General features: G+C 39.3%; 1 protein-coding gene across 12 annotated transcripts in view; it reads left to right on the top strand.

Annotated features, from left to right (window-relative positions):
• Positions 1-17,891, top strand: part of cacna1g (calcium channel, voltage-dependent, T type, alpha 1G subunit) — a 323,409-nt gene that overhangs the window by 119,564 nt on the left and 185,954 nt on the right. For all 12 annotated transcript variants that reach the window (XM_032502089.1, XM_032502097.1, XM_032502098.1 and 9 more), the window contains exon 4: positions 2,988-3,121. In XM_032502089.1, the coding sequence (XP_032357980.1) occupies positions 2,988-3,121 (134 nt within the window). The remainder of the gene's footprint in view (positions 1-2,987; positions 3,122-17,891) is intronic.

Consider the following 17,891-nt stretch of genomic DNA (forward strand, 5'->3'; position numbering starts at 1 on the left):
CCTTCTTCGATTTAATGCCCGCTACCACAGCAGCTCAGTTCAGTGAGTGAGTTGACACTGTGGTGTCTAATAAAAATCAAAGAATGAAATGCGGAAGGATTATTTCAAATGAAGTACTCTATCGGTATCATGATCACATTAAGGGTAACAGTACTGGTACTGGTGTTGTAGCTTTTAAAACAACATTCCTGCATTTCTGCAAAATCCAGTCTATATCCTTGACGTTCCACTTCCATGATTGCTAAATTTGTGCCGGAAACTCTGCCAGATTTCACCTATTTAGGCCAGTTATCTGTTACCTTCGGCTTCGATTTCTTAGGACTATGGTTACCTGGTCCTCAGATCTCTGCAGGGTAAATCCAGACAGCTAGCTAGACTATCTGTCCAATCGGAGTTTTCTGTTGTGCAACTAAAACAACTTTTAAACTTACCCATCTTGCACCAAAACAAGTTCCTTCCGAGCCTATTTTGCAGCGGCACTGCGGCTTTTCTCCGGTGCAAGACGATTGGGATTGGTTTAAAGCAATGGCAATATACCAGAGCATGTTTTCCTCCCTCCCATCCTAGATAGCATCCCCAAAAGGACTAATGCAAAATACTAATAGACACTTTATACATACAAGAGCAGACTCTTTCCTCCCCAATCAGTTGGTTACCCTTAGGTGGGCTGGTTGGCATAGTTACTTGGCATTTTAGCGACAACACACACGCATTTTAGCGACAACACATGATTTAAAGTTTGCCTGGAGTCAGTAGTCCAAGCAGTTTCCTTCAACATATGCCAGCGTATCTTTTCCTATGTTCCTGTATATCTTTATCTGTATATATATTTTTCCATTACAAGTACTTGCTTTTTCCGTATTATTTATGGTCACTGGTGAATATAACTTATACTATGGTTACCTACTTTTGCTTTATTACTTTAATAACATATTCAATTTAATTTTAAAGTCACTTACTTACACTGCAATATTGTTTTTGTTTTTTTTGTACAATGGCAAACGCACTTTACTTTACAAAACCTTTACTTGACGCCACTTTACTTCAGTCTACCTTCTTCTCATAGTCTACTGTTTGCCTGTTTTTCTTGTGTTTGTTTGTTTGTTTTTTTGCTGTTATTGTTGAGAATGCTACTGTAACAAAGGAATTTCCCCACTGTGGGATGAATAAAGTATCATCTTATCTTATCTATATTCAGCCAGTGATGTCCATGACGATCCAGTCAGTGTCGATTGACAGCCAAAGCATAAACAATCAGTGCCGAGTTTGACTCAACAAACTCAAAGGGCGGTATAAAGATCTGTGTTTTTTTTTGGATTCCTTGTTTTTGTCAGTTGCTGAAAATAACATGATCATTGATATAGGCTGCTTAAATATAATCACATGATTGCGTGGACTAAGCTTTGCTCAGCAGCCTATGGATGGGACTGATGAGAACGTTGAGGAGTACACACACGCACACATATACAATCCTGTGTGACCCTCTACATTTTACTCAACTTTAGAGCAACGGGAGGTTTTCTGCCTAAGCTAACAAGATTTGATATATTTATACTCTGTTCATGTTTGGATGACTCATCATCAGTGGGTGTGCTGTGCCTTGATCTTCTTCCAGAATTATGTTTTCATTTTTTGACTTTGAGCTGTATTCTTTTCCTTCCTCATCTCCAATTCCTTCTTTTCTGCCTTTCTGACAATTATTTATTGATTTTCATGTTTCAAAAATTTTAAGGTTATCTTCTTTGAATTCCTGTCCAATTCCGCATCCTCATTCTCACTCTTGTTTTCTCCTTCAGTCCAGTCAGATAATGATTTGGAGAAGCCAGACAGAGAATGATGAGGGCAGGAATACTGATTAATGCAATGATTGGCTTGTTCCAGGTTAATCATTTTGTATACTCTGAATCGGAGGACATTTGTCTCTTGAGTCCCTGTTACGGCAGCAGGGTGATCTAATGGTGTGCCATCCTCAGGCCAGAGGACCCATGTTGTCAGCTAGCGTCTTAGTTACAGAAGTCGCCTTCAGCTAGACACTACATCCTTTGTAGTTGCGAGGATTCTGTTATCTTTGTCTTTTCTTCTTTTATCTTTCAACAAAGAGCCTGACCTCCTGGCGGCAAAGAGAAAAGAGGATTCCTTTGCAGGAATTATCAGTCACCTTACTGAGGGTCCTCAGTGGGTTATTTTTTGTTAAATATAAATGTTAAAATGAACGTTGATGACGTGAAAACACACAACGGGAGGGCTGACGTTTAAGACAAAAACAGGCACAACACCCACAGTGCAATGATTAGCATTGCTTATTGCTTGTCCTGATTGACAGGTTGGCGTGTAGCACCCAAAGCAAAGAAAACCCTGCTTTATTGTATTTTTTTTAATAAATAGGACCATAATTTGCTAAATGAACATCATGCTGTACTGAAGAAGACTTGAAACTAGTGATTGAGGCCCTAAACTCATTATGAAAATGTTTAATAATATACTTTATTAATCCTGCAAGGGGAAATTACAATATACACTTTACACTTGTTATTACACACATGTTCAGTACCTACACATGCACTAAATGGAGAGATGTCAGAGTGGGGGGGGGGGCTGCCCATGGAAAGGCGCCCCGAGCAGTTGGGGGTTAGGTGCCTTGCTCAAGAGCACATTGGGAGTGCCCAGGAGGTGAACTGGCACCTCTCCGGCTAACAGTCCACCACCATACTTTGGTCCGTATGGGGACTTGAACCAGCGACCCTCCGGTTCCCAACCCAACTCCCTAATGAGCTTTTTTGTAGTTATGTCAGTAATCCTCTGACTTTTCATCATCTTTCATTTTTCATCTTTCACCGTCATCATCACATCATAACTGTAATTTTTTCCCCAATACTTTGGACCTGGGTCAATACCTGCAAAACTGACATTCCGATCAGTCTCTGCTTGACTTTGTGTAGTTTACTTTTCATATTGCTAACTTTCTGTGTGTGTGTCTCTTTCTGCAGAACTTCGATGACTTCATCTTTGCATTCTTTGCCATTGAGATGGTGATCAAGATGGTGGCTCTGGGGATTTTCGGCAAGAAGTGTTACCTTGGAGACACTTGGAACCGCTTGGACTTCTTCATAGTATTGGCGGGGTGAGTTACCCAGTTACAGACCCACACACACACACACACACACACACACACCACACACCACACACACACACACACACACACACACACACACACACACACACACACACACCCCACACACACACACACACACACAGGTGGCCATGCATAACCAAACACTGGGGGCTTGTACAAGAAGCAGTAAACACACACACACATGCAACAAATTTGAGTAGTAATCAATCTACAATTCAGGATTTGAGAGTGCAGGGACAGAATCATGAAAAAGGACAGAATCTAAGTGTTTTGAGCTTGTGAGTGTAATTGTGTCACCAGATTTCAACAAGCTGCAGGGTTTTCTTTGCTTGCTGCCCCCAGAGCAGATCAAACCACATGTGGATTTAAAGCATGAATCTATTACAACCAGGGCTCTAGGACTAAGTAACATCAGGCTTCTTCTTTGTGCGCTCCACTGGGTTTGTCATTCAGAGAATTTACCCAAGTGGCATGTAAAAGCCTTTTAAAGAGAAATTGGTAGCAAGTACCCTCTTAAATTCTAAAGTGCTCAGAATCTGTCAAACAGCTGAAGAAAGTGAGATAAGATTTAAAAACTAAGGGTGTGAATGCAAGACTAGTCTTCATGTTTACTTGTTCACGTTGTTTACTTGTGTAGTTGTGTACACCTTAAAGTTAACTTCACGCAGATTGAAAATGTTTTCTGCTTAACAACTTCCATAACATATCCATGCACACACATGCACAATAATGCTGTCCAGGCACACAAGACACTTGCATACAAAGACACACATGCACACACACCAGAGATTGTTTACATAATCACGTTTTAAATCGATTGAAAAAATGTATATATAAACTTAACAGTTAGAGCAGTCTTTGCTTTCAGCAGAAAGCTAAGTGTGCGTGGAGTGGTTTCTACATTCCGAAATCTTTTGGATCAATATATTTTGTGATTAAATATAGACTGTTCTTATTATATATATATATATATATATATATATATATATATAGAGTTTATTGTCTCAATGACTACTCAAAGCACTTTTACATTGTACATTCATACACTGTGGTAGGCTGCAGTACAATGTGCCACATGCTCATCAAGTGAACACACATTCACATTACATTGGGGTTCAGTCTTGCCCAAGGACACTTCGACATGGGCCAGGGAGTTTACTGACTTCCATAACCTTTTAGCTTAGGCTGTACTGAGATTAGTGATATAGCACATTCAAAGACACTCCAAGAAATGACATCACAATAAGCAAAAATACCAATATAGGCACTGGTGGACCATTTCTACTGCAGTTCAAAGGTTTAACAGAAATACTAGTCTATAAACACAGCAGGCGCAGAAATTCCCAAAGTGACACACATATGCAAATGCAGCAATGCGCACACACACACACACACACACACACACACACACACACACACACACACTGTAATTTGATTAAACATGTTACAGAACATAGCCTGCTGGTTGCTCTGACATTTTCATCCACTACATCCCCTGCTGGCTTTTAATACCATCCTTCTGCCACAGCTTCTGTGGTCCATCAGCGGGAAAAGGACACATTTTCTTTCCGTGTGTGTGTGTGTGTGTGTGTGTGACAAAGTATGTCCGTCAGCAGCAGAGAAGAGATACATGTACTTGTGCGCAGTAATACACCTGTAAATCAACAGTCGACCGTCTCCGTCTTTGTCTTTTCTGCAATCATCCATGTAATTCCTCTACTCCCTTTATACCTGCATCATATACCTGGATCATACATCCAAGTCTTTTAATCTTTCAGGATCATCTATAGAAAAACCTGCTACTGATTGGTCATTGCCGCTCAGGGAACATCTGCAGTGCCAGAGCATCAGAACAACCGGTCCTCTGAACCATACGTTGACATGGGTTGTGTCTTCCTAACCTTTATAACGGCCCACAGGAGCGTTTTCCGTCCTCATTGCTAAATCAGAGAAGGTCGGTTGCGGGTTTTAAACATGTCATTAATGTTGTGAAACAGGCACAGATTGGTTATGTATATGCAAAAAAAATACGTGGTTACGTTCAGAACAAGATTGTGATTTGGGATGAAATGATCATGGTCATTTTCAGGTTCATACTTTTATTTTGAGTTTCTACTTGTCTACATGCTTCAATGTTCAAAAAATATATTATTTTTCTAATTCTGTCTAAATATACCTGTATGAAACGCTCCCTTTTAGGGCCTGTCTCTTTCAGTACCCCTCTCAAAAAAGCCCAGTCTCCTCTGATTGGTCCGTGTTTCAGGGCAGTCCGTCTCTGCACCGTCATTGCAGGCGGGGAATGACCGCAACGGCACTGTAGTGGCACTTTGTACCAAAAAGTGAGTACGCGCTAAGGGGGGGGGCACTATGGGGGTGCCAAAGCGATGGCAAAAAAAATAATTGGGGATTTTCTATATGTAGCTGCTGTTGTGCGTTTCTGAATCATTTCTGCATTTCCTCAATGTTATATAAAAGTTTTGAGGACTAAAAGGCTCTTTACACACACTTGAAAATACATGCTTTTCTCACCTAAATGTTTTACCAAATAAAAGTGATACAGTTTCCATATACTTTGGACCTCTGGGATGAGCCTGAGGTCATTGGGAGGTTAACACTCTCACTTTTTTGTTCCAAGAATAGAGAATTTCTATTTAAGCATCTGTAAAATAATTAAAAACACTACTGTAAGCATATTAGAAGGGCTACATACAAAACTAGTACCATAGCCAAATGTCTCAACTTAAAACCGAAAAAATCCACAAGAAAAACACTCATAAAATGGATATTTTATGAAGTTATTTCTACAGATATGTCTGTAGCAATATTTTTCATATTTCCTTTAAAAAAAAAAAAAAGTGCAAAATACAAAACTTCTCAATAAAAAACACATCCACATCACTCACACACTTACGGGAGAAACAAGCAGAGCTGAGCAAGCAGGTACGAGTAGTCTGTTGTCATCTATGGGAAAAGATGGATAAAGCAAAAAGCTGTGAGGGAATAGAAAAAGAAAAAGGGAAAAAGGAGAGCAGTTAAATAAGTGGATGGTGAAAAGCAACAGGTAGGATTTAAAGTGTGACGTCTGTGCTTGGAGGCTTAAACATATTCATGTTAACAGACTAGCTAACGTTTGCTAACACTGGGAATGTAGCTAGCAAAACCGAAGCTGCTGAGCTGAAAACTGGAAAATATAAGGTAGCGTGTACAATAAATGACAAGAACTAATGCAATACCTCTGGTTTACCATGGAATAATGCATAAATGTGCTACCAAACTCGGAGGCTTGCAAATATTCATGTTAACAGACTGTTCTCAGACTAGCTAGCTAGTGTTTGCTAACACTTGCAGCTAAAGTTGGGTTTACTGCTAGCTTAACGCAAACCAATGTTGCGGATAGCTACATTTAAATTTTGGTTACCGTTCCCATGCATGACATATGTCAATTTTATTAAGGTAAAATAACAACTGGTAAATATGAGGTAGCATGTACAATAAATGACAAGAACTAATGCAATAACTCTGGTTTACCATGGAATAATGCATAAATGTGCTACCAAACTCGGAGGCTTGCAAATATTCATGTTAACAGACTGTTCTCAGACTAGCTAGCTAGTGTTTGCTAGTGTTTTGCATGACATATCTAAATTTTATTAAGGTAAAATAAAACAACTGGTAAATATAAGGTAGCATTTACAATGAATGATAAGAAGCTGGAAAACATAACTTATGCCATAACTGTGGTACACCACAGAATCATTAATGTATATATATATTTTTTTACCATTAGCTGTTTGTGTTAGCTGTGCTGTCGGACATACAGCATCTGTTACATCTGTTGGGTGACATAGAAGCTGTAATTACAGAGTTCATCTCTGTCTTTAAAGCTCTGTGCTAGTTGGCTCTCCATATTTGTACTTTTTAATCAGAATCAGAATGAGTTTTATTCGCCAGTTATGACAGACATACAAGGAATTTGACTTAGGTTGGAGCAAGCCTCCAAAATCCAAAATGTGAATGTAATTTCAACAGCAGCACAACCTTACTGCATAATAGTTGTCTCATCTAATGCCATCACTAGGCTGATTTAAGATTTGAATTTAGGCTGCCATATTTAACAGTGAGTTCATTTCATTCAGGTGTGAGGATGGTGGATCAGCAAAGACAGGGGAAGGCAACAGGTAGGTCCAACATTAGGTGGAAGTGTAGGGAGAATCAAAATCAACACTTTTGTCGCCGCTTTTTATTGATTTTTTAAAAACTTTTTCCTTACTTTTTTGTCCAATTTTTCACCACTTTTGACGCTTTTTTCAATGTTTTTCACTTTTTTGACGTTTGTAACACTACGTAACACTAACTTATTAACTTTAATTTTACAGTTATTTTTGGAATTTATGGTCAATAAACCTCATTTATAGGAAATTATACCTAATGTTTGAGTTAGAAAAGCAGAAATTCAGGAATTGTTTAGACTAAAATTAAAGGAATGGATGTTGATGGATAATCACAGACTGGAATATGTCAACTTTTACTCAATACTATTTCAAAACCACTTCAATTTTTTTTTTTCAAATGCTATAAAATTGAACAAGTAGAGATTTGTACTTGCCAAAGAGCGTTGGGTGGAATCAATCATGTTATTTTGGGGAATTACAATGGATCGTTAAAAAGAACATTGAATTAGGAAAATGGGTCAATTTAACCCGAGGACAACATGAGGGTTAATGTTATTAATATGGACAAAACTAATATGGAAAATATGTTACATAATGTTTGTTTGGTAATATGTCTCAGTGAAGAAGAACACAGGCAAGGAGTGAATGAGACAGACATGAGGTCGGCAATGGCATCAAGTAGAGATGAGACCAGTGAGGATGATGAGGATGATGAGGTAGGAGTGTATTGAATATAATATATATATATATATATATATATACACACCATAAATTTATTTATAATTATGGTAGGCCTACAGTGGCTGATGTACTTTAAAATAAACCTTTCCTTTTTAAAGCAAAGGTATTTATTTTAATTTTATGTGGTGGGCGTGTGCCAAAATTGTTGCTGCCTACCCTAATATCCCATAGCCTATATCCATCACCTTCCACTTCCGGATTGCTCCGTCGCCTCCGCCGTATGTGCTTCTTCTCGACCGGGTTTACATTACCTAACTCTTTCTTTGTGTTGGCATTTGAAACTCTAGTTGATTCATGAGGACTATGGTTACCTGCTCCTTAGATCTCTGCAGGGTAAATCCAGACGGGTAGCTAGACTATCTGTCCAATCTGAGGACTATGGTTACCAGGTCCTCAGATCTCTGCAGGGTAAATCCAGACAGCTAGCTGGACTGTCTGTCCAATCAGAGTTTTCTGTTGCACCACTAAAACAACTTTTGAAAGTACACATGGTCCACCAAAACAAGTTCCTTCCTGAGGCTATTTTGCAGAGGCACGGAGGCTCCGGGCGGTGCTTAGCGCCGCCAATGACGATTGTGATAGTGGTTTAAAGCACTTTTTTCTCCTATCCCGGAATGCTGTGTGGACTAGCCAGACTTCCGTCAGAGTGCTGTGTAGGAACGTCTGGTAAAGCAAGACTATGCCCACCGCAACCTACCTCCAATATGGAGCTCATAGTCTTTGTCACCTTACTTCCTCCTATGCTCCTGTAATAATTATAAGGCCACTAGAGGGCACCGTCACTATAAATGTAGATTTAGGTCGTAATTGGTGCTTGAAATAAACAACCTATGGGAGCGTTATTCCAGGTAGGACAGTCTCTACCAGAAGGAACGAGATGAGGAATACCTCAATGTTTGATACAGTGAGTGATAAGAATGGGCTTCTAATTAAAATTGAGAACAGGTGTAATGTTCTTAGTAAAAGGAGGACACTATAATGAATGGAGACTACTTGCATACAGATGAAAATATAATGTACTGGTGTAGGGAAAACTGGGTCATCGTAGCAGGATAGAAAATGCATAATACAACAGGCAGATTAAATATTACTGTGTGGAATCTCAATAATAAAACAAAAGCAATAGAATCCATTCCTTTTATGTATTGCAATGTTAGATTTGCAATAAAAGTTTTACTTAAACTTTGTTTGTCAAACAAGTAGACATCAACATAAAACATAAGCATGGACGATGAGTATAATAATACCTAAAAAGTCTTAAAATATTGTATACTGTAGTTCTTTGATTTGGATATTTCATAAATTAATTAGATTGCTGGCTGTCACCTATCAACTCTAGAGCTGTGACTAACATATCTTTTAATTATGCATTAATTAGCCACTACTTATCAAGTCGTTAGGCGTTAGAACAAAGCAGTGAATCTGAGATATTAACCGTTGTTTTTGCTGATTCATAACTAGAAACGCAACTGTAGCAAGCATCTCTCTATCACTACCGTTCTCCACATTCAGATTTAGACGCAACAAATGGTACAGTATATCCAGCTACAAAAAAACCTGAAAGTTAGAAGGAAAGGACAACAAGACATTTCCATGGAGATGAAACACCGTCTCGCCTCATCTTATTGGATTGAACTGATCGACTCGTTGCAAGAAGTGGCTTCTCGTCGGAAATCTTTGATCTGAACTGGGCTTAAAAAAATATTCACTTTTGAGAAGATAGAACCAGTATGTTTTCATTATTTTTGCTTAAAAAAAACACATAACCGATTATCTAAACAATGCCAGTCATTTTTCTCTTAATTTACCAATTTAATAATCAAACAACCCTTTCAGCTCCAATCCCATCATGAAAATATGGCCTGCATGGAATATTGTATCATTGAACACTTGATAAGTGGTAGAGCGGGGTTGGGATCAGCACATTGTAATTACTAAACATGTTGATTTATTGTCCTATGAACATAATTACTGTATGTACATGCAGAAACATGTACACGTTGGTCATTCGCCTTTTAACATTAACGATAATGGTAAGAGATAAATAATAAAAATAATAACAATAATAATAATACATTTTATTTATAAAGCGCTTTACATGGTACTCAAAGACACTTACAGTAAAACAGCACGTTTTTTAGTTTTAGAGAGCTGGAGGTCTGACAGATCGTTCAGAATCAACACACAATATAGCAACAATATAGTTCCAGAACTGACAAACAGGAGAACCCCCCCAGATCATGTGAAGATAAGTGCCCCGAGCCTTCAGTGGGCAGAAATTGCATAAAGGGCAGTTAATCACTTTCATGTGGTGCATTTTCACGGGGGTGAGATGTGCCCTATGAATTAAATTGTAGTGAATCTGCTGATGGTCTGGATTGCGTGATACCTCCGAGATGCTAGACCATATATAGTGCCAGTCAAGATTGTTGCTCAGGTCTGGACAATCATGTTCCCAACCTTCTGTCAAAATTACAAAAAATGATAAAGCCTGGATACCATACCACAGGTTTTTGGCTGCAAAGTGAATAATTTCTAAAATAGGATGGATGGGCAACAAACTCTGTCAGGGGACACCGTATACCTTGAGTGCTGATCCTAATTGAAGGTAAAAGAAAAAAGAGGAACGTGGTAGACAGAATGCGTTTTGTAGGTCGGAAAAAGGACAAGCCGGTGTCGCTAAAGATGTCTTTTAGATAATAAACCCCCCTCTGTTCCCACTGTGGGGCTGTTATGGGCCTCCCACCAATCAGGGGTGTTGCATTGTTGAATAATGGGAAAAAGCTGTGCCAGTGATATGAAATATGGCAATATGTTTCAGCCAGTTTTTATGAGATGAGAGATAATGGGGCCAAAGCGTAGCTGGCACTGTTTATAAGAGATATTGACAAAATGAACGTCATGGGGCAACCAAGGTTCTGTCATTGCACTTTCTAAAGTACGCCAGCAAACAGACATATCTGGGTTGAGCCCATTTGAATTATGTTTTAATATTTTTTATTTGCTCTCAGATTGCTTCCCACTGCCAGGCTAGCAACTGAAATAATAAGCTAAGCAACGAGTTTATGGAAAGCTCAAGTGTAATTATGGTCAGATCTTGTGCCTGACTGATGGGGAAGTGATATTGATAAGCGTTGTGTCCGTCCAGTCATAGATGTTTATGGGTAGGGAGTTCCAGAGGGAGGGGACTGTAATGGTGAAAGCTCTGTCACCCCAAGTACGTTGCTTGGTCCTGAGTGGTGGGGAGAGTTCTGTTTGCAGTCCAGACCAGGAGTCGCCAACCTTTTCTATGATGAGTATCAATTTACAAAGATGAATGCGGCCGGTGTGGCATTTGTTAACGTGCATGTAATTTATTTTCAATTTGTGTACTGATAGTTAGTTACACTGTTATTGGAAGTTTGACCTCAGTGATAATGGAGTTGCAGGCACTGGATTGCCTCTCGCAGTTACTCATTCACACATACAAAACCTTGTTGTGATGTAAGCTGCTGATAAATCAAATGTTAACTGGGCTGGACAAATGGTGTGATCCCTCTTCCTGCCTTTGCTGTCGAGTTGTGCTCTGTCGGGCCTGTATGTTTCCCCTGAATTTAATTCAATTACATTTCATTTATAGTTTCAAATCATAAAAGAAGTCACCTCAGGACACTTTACAGAGTAGGTCTAGACTACACTGTATAATTTACAGAGACTCAACAATTCCCCCAAGAGCAAGCACTTGGTGCAAAAAACAAAAACAAAAAAAAAACATCCTAACAGGTAGAAACTGTCAGGATTTGTGCAGACTTGGACCCAAAAATCCAGAAAGTTGAGAAGTGCCCTGAAGCAAGCAGGTAGAAAACTTGCCAAAGGAAATCCCAAAACACAAGGAACAAAACTACTGAGGGAGAGACTCATAGTATGACTGGGACAAGACACACGTCATGACAACGATTGGACAACAGACGAAGAAACCACAGAGACTGAATACATGCGGTAACGAGGGTGGTAACGAGGGACAGGTGCGTGAGGGCTGATGAACAGGTGAGACACATCAGGGCGGGGCATACGATCACAAAGGCGGGAAAACACACAAGGCAGACAACAGGGAATGGAAAAAACGACAATAAACCACAACAGAAAACCCCAACCATGACAGTAACCCTGTCTCTTGATGGGCGGCCACACTGTTTGGATTTTTTTTTCAATGTTTGGATGCTTTTTTGTCACTTTTACGATGTTTTTGATTCTTTTTCCATTCTTTTTTATTATCTTTAACTTTCTGTACCAATTTGGACTGCTGGCACCCCTAGCATTTACCTACGCCACGGGCCAGCCCTGATGACGCAACTGGTTAATGGTCTTTTGTCAGCCAACTGAGAAACGTGGGATGTCACTGATGTCCACTCTTTCATCTGCGTTACCAAGTGCAAACAGTTTGATGGATGTGTACGGTTTCCATCATTTCATAAATGCGTTTCTCAACGCATATGGTGGCCTCTGGCCAGACTTTAATACTGGATATGATGGTGTCTTTATGTGGAAGTCCGTCCAACAAAACCTCTGCACTGTTGAGGAAGTTCTCGTTGATGTATCTCCAACTGAAATATTTCACAAGTTTAGCAATGCACTCGGGAATGTTATAGCTGCCCTCTGTAGCCTTAATCTTGTTTGTTTTTTACGTGCTTTGCTTATCATATTTTGGCACTGCCCTTTAAATTGATTAATCGTTGAAGTTTTTCTCATACTTAGTAAGGGGTCAGGATTATGTCATATCTCGCGAGCGTCGCCGGCTGTGGCTGGGTAGCGTTGCATTTCCCCCAACTCATTTCCTCCTTCTGCTTCTCCAGAAACATGAAATGTAAGGAGAGGGTTAACTTTTCATGCTGCAGATTCCCACCGTGGTCAGAAAGCACAAGGGAGACACTTTGTTTCTCCCATTACGCCGCTACAGTGCCCAAGCTTCACTGTCTTCACTGTCGGGACCCTCTCGTATCCCTCAGGTCAAATTCACCCTTGACTTATTTGAGGTTTTAAAAACATTTCTGAAATGAAAAAATAAAAAAAAATAAAACATTTAGTTCATATTCTATTAACAAATATTGTCTTTACCTTAATTTCAAACAGTTGAGATAACATATGTTTAGGGAATCCAATCAGTCTCTACTGTAACACAATTAAAAATGGAAGTGGGATTTGTGTTTTGTCATAAGGTCATAACTCATGTTAAAAATCCACTGTGTAAAAAACATAAGTCGTCATTGATTCTGGAATACATGTTTATCACAGAAAATAAGGCAAGATCATGGATTTTCAGGTAGAAAAAATGTAACTTGTACCATTTTTCTTCTTGTGAACATTTGAAATGGGTTACTTAGGCTGCCTGGAGCCTCCGCTGGACCAAAAATCACGCTGTAACTGTGTGAAAACATAGTTGTGTGTGTGTGTGTGTGTGTAGAGCATGTAGCAAAGCATGAACAACATGGGGTGACAGAAAACACGGCCCAAGAAATCAAGTGTATTTCTACGTCTGTATCTACTGGTATCCTGTATGTTGACGTACATCTGAGGGTGAGTGTAGATGATGGTGTGAGCATGTATGTTAATATGTTGTTGTGTTTTCATTGGTTGCCATTTCGTTTAAAAAAACCAAAAAACTTTCTACCGAGAGCCCCCCAGCTACACGGAGACAATGGTAGCCTAGGTAACGGCTGGTTGTCAAGCATTCGATATATCCCGGCAACAGTTGTTAAGTCTGCGGAGGAAGGCTCTGATGAACTGTTTGTTTCTCTCCGAGGCGATAATTACAGCTAAGCTGCTTTTTCAGCAGCTCTTCGCTCTCCTCCTAATCACCTCACTGTCAGGAGGGAATGATGGAAGGAGGAGTGGAACAAACAGGTGGAGTGTGCAGAAAAAGAGGGAGATGTGCTGGGAGTTTTTTTGTCTGGTGAACGGTGGAGGAGGGCTGCATTCTCATTTTTATTTGAATATTAAAATCTAAAAAAATGAAAATGAATTATAGTGTGAATTTTGCGAAGATCTGTACTAATCAACATTTTTTCTTTAGTCTTTGTATAAAGTATTGCATCACAATACTTTTTTTCAAAACGATTTGACACATATTTTGCCTTACCTGCAATATTGCGCGCACCATATAAAATTGTGATTAATTATGCTGCCCTACGGTAGAGTAGGGCTGCACAATACAAGGCAAATAAGCAATATACGATAACGTTAATTGCAATAACGATATTACTTGTAATAAATTAACAGCTATAAAGTGTACCCAGTTCTGCTTTCTTCAGTATTCTGCTAAAATACTACAAATTGCTTGTTGAATTTAAGACAAATGAAAGAAAATAATTTCCAACATTCGTTAATTGTTAACAAATCAAACATCGATTTGAATGTAAAAGGCAGCACTTACAAAGAATGACAGTTTTCTGCTCATATTTTCTTACAACTGACAAAACAAATCTCAGTGTACTTTCCGCATTATGTCGCAGCCTTCCGTTATGTGTTTATTGCTAGGGCTGTCAATTGATTAAAAATATTTAATTACAAATAATTACATGATTCTTCAACTTACTAATGTACTTGTAAAGTTTGCAATGTTCTTATCAACATGGGAGCAGAGAAGTATGTTAGAATATTCTCCAGAATAACCTCAAAGGGACTGTATGCTCAAAAAAAACTATCCAGCGTTGCGTGCCTTTGGCGAGGGGGAGGATGGTCTCGGCATCAGCGGTCTGCACGGCCAGCAAGTGGTATTTGAGACACAATGTACTCCGGTGGTAACTCGGTTCACATCGACAGTACATGCAAATAACTTTAGTCTTGGCGAGAGAACCATCTGGAAGGGCTTTGAAACTCAACATGCCATACAAAAGACTCTTTTCTTTATCCATCAACCACAAGGTTACTGCTGCTTCGCTTCATGATTGCGTCAAAATGATTAGTGGGGTTAAAAGGAATTTGCATTAACTCATAATTGCATTTCTGCCCTAACTGACACAACAAAATATATAATGGGAACCTGATGTGGAAAATATTCTGCTAAAAAATTACAACAACAACATTTCTAATAAGGAGTTTTTTAACCAAATCTAAAAAGGGTAGCTTTCTCTGTTCATATCAAGACACTCCATTTAATAAAACTGTTCAAAACAAGTTTAGACTCAGCTCTAGATTGAATGACTTGTTAAGAGAGTGTTTTCATTTATGTATTTATTCATTTATTGATTGGTGGAATGGAGCCCCATTCAATACCTTAGGGAGTCTAAATAGGAAAGTGTAGCAGCAGTTACTCTAGCAGACAGGCTATCCTAGCCATAGGACATCGATTGATTCGACTTTAGACTCTCTCTCTCTCTCTGTAGCGTGATTCTTCCTGTAAAGACAGAAAGGATAACTGAGGGGGAAGAGTGTGAGTGGAGAAGGAACACGAGGAAGGACAATGGATTGACAAAGAAAGGCAGATGAACAAAGGAAGAGAAGCTAAAGCCGTCGAGTCAATCGCTTGATTGGATTCCTTCAATATGTAATCCGGTTTTATGTTCGAGCACAGACACCACCAATGAAAATGCTCATTTTTGCTCATTTGGGTCAGTTTGGATAAAGCACATGTTGCTGTAACTTGTATAGAAACAGTGATCAAATAGGTGACTGTAAGGTATCTATAACTCTCCTAGGAAGAGTCTAAAAAAGAAGCTACATCTTGTTATTGTGATGAAATATCCCATGTAAACCTTTAGTCATCCCCTCCAGCACACTGCTAGAATTCATACCATCCAACTGTCTGGACCAAAGTGGTGGACCGACCAACAGTCAATGATATCCCTAGTAAACATGTCGCAATAAGTAAATCTGGCAACCCATCAGATTGTTATTGGGACCAAATTTAGGGTTGGAACCACTGTAATAGAATAGACCAAATCACTGTTATATGGCGCTTACACAAAAATCACTTCCGGGTAGACAAATAGTTAATTTGAATTGCAGAGATATGTGAAATCGGCAGACTTGTTTATTTCCATTGTCATTCCCAGCCGTTGCTCTAACGTTTAAACATACAGTATATAGTTAGACACGGAGGTCCACCTTATCTGACGTTTGTGCTGTTCTTATTTTCTGTACTGTGTTGCTTTGCGAGCGTCTTTTATAAACCAGATCTAATGTTACGAAGGGTGACATCTCACCGCGGCTCGGACTGACTGCTAGTTTGGGTCATTTTCTTTCGTCTGTGGCCCAACAGGAAAATTAGCTCTCCAACATAACGTTAGTAAAAGTGTTGACATACAGATGACAGCGTAGACAGAAAATGGATAGAAAGGCCATTGAACCGTTTCCTGTGGTCATTTGATTCGTACACGGCAAAATGGCGTTAAACGGCAATAGGTTGGTGGTCTGTAGCATAGAAAATTCTAATCATTGTTCTTCTACTGGACAGGGACAGTAGAGAGACATCGAAGGGAAGAGAGATGGGAGATGACAGAAACCGGTCAGTGCCTTAACCCCTAGGCCATTAGGGCGCCTCTTTATTTAACATTTTAATAATGTTAAGAGTATTTATTAGAGAGATAAACCCCTCGAGAAACATTCTCTCGTTTTTGAGGATGTCTTATAATACAAAACACAAAATACATTTACACATACACAGCAATCCCTAGTCATTACTCAACACGTGACTACCACCAAGAGATAAAGATAATGAGTATGCAAGAACTTACCAAATGCATACATCATGCGCTGCTGTTCACAGTGTGCTAAACAGGTGACGAACTTGAGAAAAATAGAACGAGTAAGAAGATAAGACAAAGAAAAAAACTAACATGAAGTTATGTTTCATTAAATATTATCAAATACCTTTCTTGAGACATTTGCGCCATAGGAGGACAGAAAATGCACTGTCCTTTGTGCACAGTTAAAATACATATAAATATGGATTACCAAATGATCTGAATTTTTTCAGTGCGAGCTGTGCGGAAGGTCTGAGAGTATTGAAAGTAGAGAGAGCAGCAGGAACTCAACACGTGCAATGCTGTTCCTCCTTAGTGGAAACTGTAAATTTGAGAAAATGAGTTGACACAGACGTGACTCACCCCTTACATGGTGATCATAGATTACAAAACTCATTTTAATTCGCATGAAATTGATATAAGAAGGCAAGTTAGACCTTAACTGGCTTTAAATTAACAATCCTGGATTGAGTGGATGAGCTCAATAAAGGAGGTGAGACAGAAGCACAGGACCTCACCCTCTGCGTCTCCTCCTTTCTTCTCTTCATGATTTATTAACGCCACTTTGGATCGGCTCCAGCCCAGTTTAGGGGACAGCAGAAGAAGGAAGGGGTGTGAGGATGGAGGAGGAAAGGAGAGAGTGGGGGAGATGTCAATAGGAAGGGAGAGATGGAGACAAAGTGAGAGAGAGAGAGAGAGGCTGAGAGAGAGAATGGAATGGATGAGTTGAAAATAAGGAAGGCAGGTAGAGAGAAAACTGGGTGTACTTTTAAAAAAACTAAATTCAGTAATTTATTAGTTAAACATTTTGAAGCTAAACTTATTGCTTTTTTTCCCAAGAGTGAGATGATTAATGTCCATCTCATGTCTGTGTGTTAAAGGGATACTTTGTTCAACCAGCTCTGTACCATAATAATGTTGGTAGAATGTCTTAATGAACTATGATAAACTTCCCTTCATATCACCAGTGCCCAGATCTCCCTCCTCACAGGCCAGCTCAAAAAACCTCCAAGTTTAACACTAAATTTGTTGCATGAACTACAGACTGTACTTTGCATAAGGACACAAGTATAGAAGCAGATTGAGAAAGACAGCAGCCCCTTTCTCTCTTTCTTAAACTCAAAC

This window comes from Etheostoma spectabile, chromosome 21 (assembly GCF_008692095.1).
Source record: "Etheostoma spectabile isolate EspeVRDwgs_2016 chromosome 21, UIUC_Espe_1.0, whole genome shotgun sequence".
NCBI lineage: Eukaryota > Metazoa > Chordata > Actinopteri > Perciformes > Percidae > Etheostoma > Etheostoma spectabile.